The 10313-nt window shown below is 39.4% G+C and overlaps 2 protein-coding genes and 1 long non-coding RNA gene across 6 annotated transcripts in view; 2 read left to right on the top strand and 1 right to left on the bottom strand.

Moving 5' to 3' along the window:
• The window catches only part of LOC113674039 (uncharacterized), a 68682-nt gene that overhangs the window by 54649 nt on the left and 3720 nt on the right, over positions 1-10313 (top strand). The window contains exons 7-9 of one of the 2 annotated variants that reach the window (XM_089199685.1): positions 7899-8099; positions 8367-8666; positions 9002-9221. In XM_089199685.1, coding sequence (XP_089055811.1) covers positions 7899-8099; positions 8367-8666; positions 9002-9221 — 721 coding nt within the window. The remainder of the gene's footprint in view (positions 1-7898; positions 8100-8366; positions 8667-9001; positions 9222-10313) is intronic. The other variant, XM_089199686.1, reaches the window with a different exon arrangement.
• On the top strand, positions 10-7872 carry LOC149047754 (uncharacterized). 2 transcript variants are annotated; one of them, XM_089199692.1, is made up of 3 exons: positions 10-344; positions 5454-5554; positions 6217-7872. In XM_089199692.1, exons 1-3 carry the CDS (start codon positions 122-124, stop codon positions 7789-7791), a joined length of 1899 nt encoding a protein of 632 aa, XP_089055818.1. In that variant the 5' UTR covers positions 10-121; the 3' UTR covers positions 7792-7872. The 2 variants fall into 2 exon arrangements, with proteins under 2 accessions (XP_089055818.1, XP_089055819.1); XM_089199693.1 differs by lacking the exon at positions 10-344 and adding an exon at positions 4742-4855.
• Positions 1479-2875, bottom strand: LOC149047755 (uncharacterized). 2 transcript variants are annotated; one of them, XR_016184794.1, is made up of 2 exons: positions 2612-2875; positions 1479-1787 (listed from the first exon to the last, which is right to left on the bottom strand). It is a non-coding gene; the product is annotated as an uncharacterized LOC149047755 (long non-coding RNA). The 2 variants fall into 2 exon arrangements; XR_016184795.1 differs by lacking the exon at positions 1479-1787 and adding an exon at positions 2398-2478 and having other exon boundaries at positions 2612-2749.

The following is a 10313-nucleotide window of genomic DNA, read 5'->3' as shown; positions in this document are numbered from 1 at the left end:
TACTAGTCCCACTCTTCCTATTTCCACGAAATGTGATCGATACTAAACTCTTTGTGGCGTCTGTAGGAACTTAATCAGCCTATAGAGCATTATCGCGCAAGTATTTGTTTCATTTACTACTATGGCAGAGATGAATGACCATCCAGAGTCAGTCAAATCCCAGCTAGGACATTTGAGCATCGAAAAGTTGGCGAGAACTGTAGTAATATCGAACATACCGCGAGAAATTACACAAGATGAAATTCACATATATTTCCAGAAAAGTAAACACGGCGGCGGAGAAATCGATGAAATTTGGATGATAAAGGACGGGGAAGTGGTCATTGTCTTTGAAAACCCTGAAGGTAGTATAAAATGTAAAATTTACTTATATCTTTAGTCTCTTACATGTCTTAGTCAGCGAAAAAGTGAAAACTAAGTGTGATTACCGTCATATCACTTCCGGCTTCATTTTGTTTACTCCTTGTTTCCTACAAACTTATTAAACTTGACTTAAAGTGAGGTTGATCGAGGCATTTTGTGCAGCTTTACGTATTTTGTTGTTTCATCAACTTGAATTCGCAAGAGAACAAAAGCAGATCCGATGACCTTGAGGCAGTGTTTACCGATAGCGAAATTTACGTTTTGAGAAGTAAATTCGAGGACTTTTGAATGAGTTGGGAGCTGGTAGTTACTTTTTAAGAAGAAATAGAAAAACATTTTGAGCTCATGAGAGACATCTGGAACGCGAACGAGACCGTAGCTCACAAAGAATTATGGTTTCTAAGGCCTAGTTCAAACGTCGATCTTTACATGTACCGAACCTAACGTTTCTATTAAAGGGCATGTAAACCCAAAAAACGTTCATTTTCTTTTCACATAGATGTCTAGTAAATATATCAAGTACACCAAAGGTACCATTCGTTTATTCTCAAAAGTCCATTTTCACTTTGTAAAAGCTCTTCCAAATTCGAAACATTCGCCATCTTGAATGGGGCCATCTTTCCTGTGACGTCACGGGTGGACCCTTCAAAGTCTCGTTTTATAATCGCGTGAGGCACGAAGGAGTCTTTTCTACAGCCGTTGTTTGCTGGTCTCGTCATGATTTTTTTACTTACAGTTTACTTCAATATAATCAATTTTTTCGTAATGGTGAAGCGTTGTGCCGTCCAGTTTTGTACTGATTCAAACAAAACTGGGCATACAATGCAAATATTTCCAAATGACGCAAATTTGAAGCGACAATTTGTGAAATTTGTTCAAGTGAAAATAGCCGATTTCGTCGAGCCGTTTGTAGCAGTCATTTTTCTTCCTGGTGCTGTACCGACGATTCAGGCCTCACCAGAAGCAAATTATTCGGAAGACGAAAAAACAACCCATACAGTCGGCAGACGACGAGGATTCGGAAGTGGCTGACCAAACTGAGAAAGAAGTTGAGCTCTTCAAAAGTTAGATGTCAACAGAGAAAGTACAAAATCGATTTACATGAGAACGTTTCGTTAATTAAACAACAATAGCTTTATTGGTTCTCTAAAAACATCTTTTTTCTCATCTAATGAAAGATTATGGGGAAGTCAGTTGTTTGGGAGCCAGCGCTGAGCCCGTAAAAGACACTGACATGTCTGAACCTTTGCCTGAATTCGAAACACGTATCAAAGAAAGAGAATTCGTTGATATCAGTGTGTAATAACGTGATCTGGAATTTTGTCGGTTCTATACAAAGAATTCTATACAGGATCCCATAATCAACCCTTATGTTCTATAAGAAAATCCATGCCAGCCCCACTTAGTGCTTCCTTTGAGAAACCCTGCAGAGAAACAGCAGAAGAATTTGTGTCGCGGTTTTCACAGCAGTGAAAATACATTCAAAGGTCAGTAGGACAATATTCATCATTTTGAGTACAACTTAAAAGATCCTGATTTCAGCTTGCAAAACTATCTTTTCAATATTTCAAATCGAAGCAAACACAAACAGGGTTGGATAATTATGAAGACCACACAAGGAAATGTACATGATACAACTTGTTTATCGATGGAAATGCTTCTGAGATGAAGGATATTGTTTACCGCACAAGATAGCACAGCGACCCTAAAGTGTTTGCCGAGATATCCCCAACACCAACAAACAAGCTATCTGTAGGCAATTTAGCGAAATTTCCTGCCAGGAAAGAAGCGAAAAACAACCAGCTCTAGTACTGTATTATTAAATCAATGGCAGAAACAACTCAAGTAAATCGATCTCAAAATGTAACAAAACAGATGAAACAGAAAATATTTAGCTCAGTCGTTTCCGGTGTGATTATCTGTGCTTTGCTGCTGCCTGTAAGCGTACTTGGCCGTCTCCAGCACCCAGAAATCGAGGCAAATTGAATGAAAACCTGGATGCTCAGTGATACAACTTATCTGGGTTTCAGGCCATTTTGTTACAATTGCCCGATTTCCGTACAACAAACACTTTCATGAGTTGTCGGCATTGGTTGACAAGTTCCACACTCGCACCTTTGATAATTTTATATAAAACACTCTCAGAAGCTCAAGTTTAAAAAAATTCTGTTGCATTCCTTTAGATTGTACCCTCGCTTTATTGCATTTTCATGTTAAATACAAATAGATCACAAAGTAAATTAAATACCAGTCTGAGTTTCCGAGACGGTCGCATCGCTGTCGACATGTTCTGTACTGTCTTCGTGCGGATCGCTTCGGTGAACCCTACGCGGCTCATATTGTTAAGGACGTGGCCCAGACTCTCCTGAAGATTCTGGATTATCCCCAGCGCTGTCATGTACTAAGCTTAAGGCATTCGAGTCGCTATCTTCTGAAAAAACATCTTCCGAACTACCGCTACTTACACGAACTCCCACACCAGTTCTACTGGGGAATATGTGTTGCGCAATATTTTGGTTCCACCGCTTACGTCACGACTTCTCGCTATTGTTTTTACCGGAAATGGAATTTCAGTTGAAAATGCTGATTTTCTCCTAAAATAAGTCGAATTGGACAAAACTAATTTCAAATTCGTTTTCTACGCCACTTTTTACATAGTATAAGAAAAACATGTATTTTTGGGTTTACATGCCCTTTAAGTACATGTAAAGATCGACGTTTGAATCAATTAGGATCGGCAGATTTGTATAGACGTTTAAATCAACTGCCGCTCTTAATTATTCGAGTCGACCCAAATTGCAATTAGGTTCGGTACATGTAAAGATCGACGTTTGAACTAGGCCTTAGGCCTAGTTCAAACGTCGATCTTTACATGTACCGAACCTAACGTTTCTATTAAGTACATGTAAAGATCCACGTTTGAATCAATTAGGATCGGCAGATTTGTATAGACGTTTGAATCAACTGCCGCTCTTAATTATTCGAGTCCACCCAAATTGCAATTAGGTTCGGTACATGAGATCGACGTTTGAACTAGGCCTTAGACTCCGCACCTTTCTTATTATTTTATTCAAGGTGTATTAGGTTCGGCTCGTTCGGTATTTAACCTGTGATATAACGAAGATAGCTCGCTAACACCACACGCGGCCCAAGCTCACGTCTCGAGAAAAAGTAAACGATTAATTCATGAAAGCGTCACGCGTTGTGTGACTCAGTGTTAGGTTACTTGAGGAACCGTTGAGAATATTAAAACATATTATAAGTAAAGCCTTTTCTTACGTACGTTTAAAACCTCGAAATGGTCAACTCGCTAAAATGCGTTCTTTTCATCAAAATAAGCGGCCAAATGACAAGCAATACACTGTGGAAGTAAGGTGAGGTATTTTTTTTGAGAATTTGTCGTATTTTTTTATTCTTTAGAGCGGTCGTAAATATTCCCATACAAACTCTTATAATTCCGCCATGACTGTCATTGCGCAAGATGATCATAACACAGCTGGAGCTTGGGCCGCCTGTGGTGACTTAAGCGTTTTCGTTTGTTCGTTCTAAAATAAATCTCTCTTTGTGTGGTTGATACTAATTGATGTGGGAACGTCAGGATCCTTTGACTCTTTCAAGAACCAGCGATTTACGCCCTATAAGGCGTTACCTTCTCTTATAGGAACGAAATATGGTCGATTTACAACGATATACATTTCGAAATACGAACATTTTACACGTAAAATCAAAAAAACTTACTCATATCTTGGGTGTCCGTTGTAGTTTCTGGCGATTTCTGCTGTTTTAAGCTTGCTTTCCATCACTTTTATTCCTGTCAAAAGACGAAGTTGAGGCTGCACACTCCAATTTCGACCGTTGTCCACGCAGAGGTGGTTTGCGCCCCGAAAATCCTCCCGTTCGGTATTTTTCTCAGGTTTTCTAAGATTACTGCACCCTGAGACATGCCTCAATACCAAACTCCCGTGCATGTCGCTGAAAACGAGCGTTTTCTACCTGCATTTCCAAGTCCGCATCTCTCTGGCTCTGCTCTTAATAACCACATTGAACACGGCCGCGGAGGAGATGTGGGTACAGTAGTGACCACAGTGACACCACTACAGTGACACCTCTACAGTGACACCTCGCCTTAATCTATTGTTCCGATCAAGCAATCAAACAGCGAGGTGAGACTAAAACAGATAAACAATAGACAAAATTTGAATATTCTGCAGGGTTTGCTGTGAGCTCTTAAGCTTGGATTATTTTCCCTAAAATGCTATCGAAGGGGAAGAGATGCGGTGAAATTGACCACGAAGCCCGAATCTTGCGGGCTTTTCCTTTTTTTCCAGAAGTTTAGCGACATCACCCAGCAAAACATTGTAGTATTGTATATTAATCTACCGCAACACTCGTGGTAGAGAGAATATTGACCTCATGCCAAAGTCTCTTCCGCGGCCGTGTCCAGTCAGGTTATCAAGGGTGTAGCCAGAGAGAAGCGAACTTGGAAATGCAGGTAGAAAACGCTCGTTTGCGTGAGTTGCTGAACAAAATATCAAACCAAACTTTGTCTGAGCTTGACATTCTTCAGTTAACGATGGCAATCAGCAAAAAGTATCCAGCTGCGGGAAACAATCTTTCCTAGCCCATTCCGAAAATATTTCGGACACAGCAGAAGGGAGGGAAATTTTACGTTTTACAATAAGAGGATTTTTGACGTGAAATTTTAAACTTTATATAACTTGTGCCGAATAAAAAAGAAACATCGAAGATATCACCCTTCTGTGGTTTCCCTGCCGAATGATCAGCACTTATTATTAAAACATTGGTGAATATGTTTAAATAGGTTACTGTACATGCTAAATTTTTATAATATTTCAAATCCATTCTTTCACTTGTTTCTTTTCTTAAATTAACTTTAGGACTGTGACAATGTGTCTATATATAACGAGGAAATAAGACTGTCATCCTTGCTTTTTTTTTTTTTTTTTGTAGTCTTAGTTAAACAGGCAGGAGATAGAACCTGTATTTTGGGGTATTTTGTTGTCTGTTTTGTTATAAAAATTAAATTCAAGACAATGGAACATCACTATCGTCTTTTTCTTCTTTATTAGTCGCTGACGGGGTATTAAAGCGCCCTCATATGCTTGGAGGCAAAGAGGTGGATCTTAGACCATACAATACAGGGAGAATATCAGCTGACCATACCCAAGAGGTAATGATTTAAAGATAGTCCGTAAAGATAGTAGGAGGTAATTGAAAAGATATGTTTATTAACCAGTAAATGTCCATTAACTGAAATTTATTTTTACTACCATAGCCTTTGCCCTCTTCCCTCTGATCGTTTCGTTTGAACTGTTAGTGTTACACCAAACTAGGGAATAAAGCAAATGATTTTTTAGATTGATTACAGCCTCTTTATTCAACAAGATAAGCCAACGAAGGAGCCTGGGTAATGAGAAGAAGAACGTTTTCATTCAGTTTTTCATTTTCTATTCGCTCTTTTTCTCTTTAAATATTTTCTATCCCCTTTTTCTTCCCTTTGTGAATCGTTTGTAGTCCTTTCGTGGCTCAGTTGCAGAATTCAACTTGAAATGACAAAAAATACAATCTCAATCGGACACGCCTATTTCTGACATGATAATGTAAATTGGCCACCGTAAAGAGTTTCTAAAGCTGATGTTTCGAGCATTAGCTCTTCGTTATTCGCTCTGACAACACGCTAATGCTCGAAAAGTCAGCTATAGAAATTCTTCACGGTGATCAATTTACATTATCAATTCAGTTGATAAAATCAAATTATCTTGTCACACCACCAACCGACGCAGCACCGCAGTTTCTTTAGAAAGTTACCTCCTTTATTTCTGACGTGAACAGATTTTCTCGCACGTTGCCGCCTTTGTGAGTTTCGACACGATGTCACCTGGGATGTCAGAAAACCTGCTCGAAATGGTGAAGAAAAAGGTTGACGTATCATGGCAAGGCAAGGGTCATAATGGATTTGTTCTCGTCGGATCGATTAATCAACTAGAAATTGCTCATAGATATGTGCAAGAATATTTTCTTCAGCGTCCAGGCCTGCTGTTTAAGGAGGAAAGAATGGTGCAAGGAAAAGATGCCTTGAAGACTCTGCAAAATTCTGCTGAAAATTTTAAGCAGGCCAAGAAAGACTCCCAGGGGATTGTTGAGGAGTGCACCTTTGAAACTGAGCCAAAGTTCATGAAATTATTCAAAAGGGTACACAAGGAAAAGCTTGAACAAATAGAGAGGGCAAGCCACTTGAAGATAGTTTGGGCTGAAAATGAAGCTCGAGTTAAGATCAAACCAACACCTCTAACCGAAGGAACACGCTATCAAGAAGGATGCAATGCTTTCATTGATTTGTACCAAACCATTCATCAGTCCATGAAGCGCCAAGTGGTTGATATAAAAGACATCCACGATGATGGAAAAATCAAGGAGTCGATTGCATTCGTGGAGAGCAAACATCCCGTCGTCATTGAGAAAGTAGAAGGTCGGTTAATCGTTTACAGCGAGGAAATTCATCTAAAGAGCTCAGTAAAGGCTCTTAAAAAAATGCTTGGAATGTCAAAAATCAGGGGCGACAATCCAAGGCATGGTCAAAGGAACATACGTCATTCGTCTCACCATCATGAACAGCCATTACCTAAGATCCTTCAGCAGACTTTGACAAATAACGTTAGATTATCTTTATACCAGGGAGACATAACTGATGAGCAAGTCCATGCCATTGTCAACCCAGCTAACGCATGGCTTCAACATTCTCAAGGTGTAGGTGGGGCAATTGTGAAAAAAGGAGGGAGTCAAATAATACATGATTCTCAGTATGTTATGTCTCATCGTAATGTTCCGCTACAACCTGGTGAAGCTGTTTTCACCCGGGGTGGGCAAATGGCTAGTCATTATATAATCCACACAGTTGGGCCAGACTTGTCAGCCTATGCAGATAAGAGCGTCGCTGTGACAGTTCTTCGAATGGCATGCATAAATTGTCTCCGACTTGCTGTGCAACTTCGGCTTTCCTCTGTAGCCCTTCCAGCCATCAGCTCAGGCAATTGTGGTATGCCAAAAGAAGTCTGTGCTGGGGCAATTTTTCGAGCGATTGAAGAGTTTAGCACAAGTATAGATGCAGAATGTAGCACTCTCCGTGACATACGCGTCGTTATCATCGATACAGAAACTACTGAGGTCTTCCGTAGAGAATTCATTAACCGTTACTACCCGAAACAAAAGTCGCAAAATGAAATGGCAACTCAGAAACGTCCATCCAGTGAGGAAGGAGAGAGCCCATTTTCCACTAACAAGGGAAGAGGTCACCCAAGGATTGATGACGACTTACTTAATGAAAAACGTAAGAGTACTCAAGATAGCTATACTGAATCAATGATACCATACCCTCGAACTTACGAATCAGTTGTTCTCATCCCATAGTTTAAGGTCTTCCCGTCAATTCTTCGTCATTTTGTAAAAGAAAGCAATTAATTTCTTGTCGTCGGTAAAGTTATGTCTCTGGACTAAAAATTTCCTTAAAATTCCAGATCAGTCAGAAAGGGATATACAAATACCACTTGAAATCACACCAGATCCTAAAAGTGCATCAGCATCAGGCAAAGTGAATGCACCGATTGGTGTGCCATCATCAGCCGCGGGTACAACTCAAGGACCTGGACAGAACACAAGAAAAGAGGAGGAGCCAGGGGTATCCTCACGTGAGGCGTCTCCAACAGAGAGGGACGAAGGTAGAATATGTAATGATGATTTTTTTTATCGTCATTTGAATCAGTATCATATGTCAAATTGTGGCTGCCGTTGTATGTTTGTTGATCATTTTAATTCCCTTTATAAGTAGCAAGTCAAACATACCCTCGAACTTACGTATCAGTAGTTCTCATCCCATAGTTTAAGGTCTTCCCATTAATTCTTCGTCATTTTTTAAAAGAAAACACTTATCTGCTTGTCTTCGGTAAAGTTTTGTCTCTGGACTAAAAATTCCCTTTAAATTCCAGACCAGTCGCAAGGAAGTCAAGCAACTACAAGGGGTTACCAAGCTGTCGAGCCACTTTGTTCAGTATGTCACAACTCATGCCAAGAACTTGTTGAACCTCTGAAATGTGGACACACTTTCTGCCAGTCTTGTGTTCATCACACTTCGAATGACGTTTTTGTCTGCAAAAATGAGTGGTGTGTCTGTGAGAGGTCCCAACCAATAGGAACCATGAGTTGGAGGACAGAGAAACAGTCTGTTCGTGGGTATGAGGATTGTTATACCATTGCCGTTACCTATAACTTTCCCTCTGGAATTCAAGGTGGGTATGAAATAAATAAATCTTATTCAGTTGTTTTTAGGGTGGAATAATTACGTTTCTGCAAATGACGTAAGGATTATTCATAAATTATCGCGTGACCTATCAAACAGAGCGCCATGTACTTAAGATGACTGAATTGTATTTAGGTTGTCTTGCTGGCACGAATTGTTTGGAAAAGGATAGACATACTCAGGTTTTGTCGGTTGTTCCCTTTTCTTGACTTTTTTCAGTGTATCCAAATGTTATCAATATACAATACCTGTGGAAATTTGCACCATGTAATTTTCTCTGATATTCTTTGAATATTTTGTTTTTGTTTGTTTCTCACTCCACAGGATGGCAACATCCTGCACAAGGACAACCTTACCGTGAAAGATATTTCACAGCATACCTTCCGAAAAACTCTGAAGGACAAAAAGTTTGCCAGTTGCTGAAAAGAGCGTTTGACGCCCAACTCTTGTTTACAATTGGTAAATACCAGGCTACGGGCGAGGACAATCAGATCGTGTGTAATGGTATTGAACATAAAATCTATCGATCAGGGGGAGCAGCAAAGTAAGCACAAGTTGCCTTTTAAGTTCAGTCAAAAGAAAAGAAGATAATAAGAGAAAAACGCCTGACACTGCGTCTAAACCTTTGCTGACTCTTAAATATTTCAAGAGTAATTTTTATCGGAAAGATATCGTAAATGCTCCGCGCAATTGTGCGCTATGTAGCAACCTTATTTTGGTCGCTCATAAGACGTGACTTCGCTAGAATGACATCGAAAGTGTTGGTTTTATAGTTACTGGTGGAAAGTTGTCATTAATGTCGTAATCTCGTATTGCACGCGTTTAACGTGCCTCTAAAGTTGTAAAGGAATAAAAACACACTCTCTGTCCAAAATTTTCGGTCAATTTCCTCGGAAACTTCAATTGAATTAAAACCATCTTTCCAAATCAATCAATCAATCAATCAATCAATCAATCAATCAATTTATTTAACGTGGTCAGAACGCTTAGCTAAAAGCTAGTTTACAGGTACGCCACGAAATAAAAAGAGAAAAGGAAATTATAAAGCCTTGTGAAGGTATATAAATTTAAATAAATTAAGATTAAGAACTAGCTAATATTAAAATATAAGAATTAAACAATGTAGTCACCAAGTAAAATATATAAAATGTAGTCATTAAAAACAGTAAATATAATCAAGGATAGATCCTCACCGTACTAGAGTCCCGTGAGATCTAATGTTTTTAAGTAATTTTTAAAAGTAGTGAATGTTTGTATCTTTCGAGACTCGTCCGGTAAAGCGTTCCATAATTTCGATGCAGCATATCTCCATGATCTTAACCCGAAGGTTGTTGATTTTACTTTTGGGAGGTCCAGTATTGTGGTGCCCCTAAGGTTATAAGTGGAGCACCTTACTGTTATAAGATCACGTAAGCTTTTAGGACCTGCATCACTGGCTAATATCTTAAAGACAGTGGACAATATTTTCGCTAATCGCTGTTCACGAAGACTTGAGAGACCGATACGCTTACAAAGTTCCTCATAAGGCGAGGACTTATCTCTAAAAACAAAACAGAGCGCACGTTTGTTCACCAACTCTAACTTGTCAGCTTACTTTTTATTACAGAAGTGCCACGTTTCGGAGTAGTAATTAAAG

This window comes from Pocillopora damicornis, chromosome 3 (assembly GCF_964200805.1).
Source record: "Pocillopora damicornis chromosome 3, jaPocDami1.2, whole genome shotgun sequence".
Taxonomy (NCBI): Eukaryota; Metazoa; Cnidaria; class Anthozoa; order Scleractinia; family Pocilloporidae; genus Pocillopora; species Pocillopora damicornis.
This window is presented reverse-complemented; position numbering and strand designations above follow the sequence as displayed.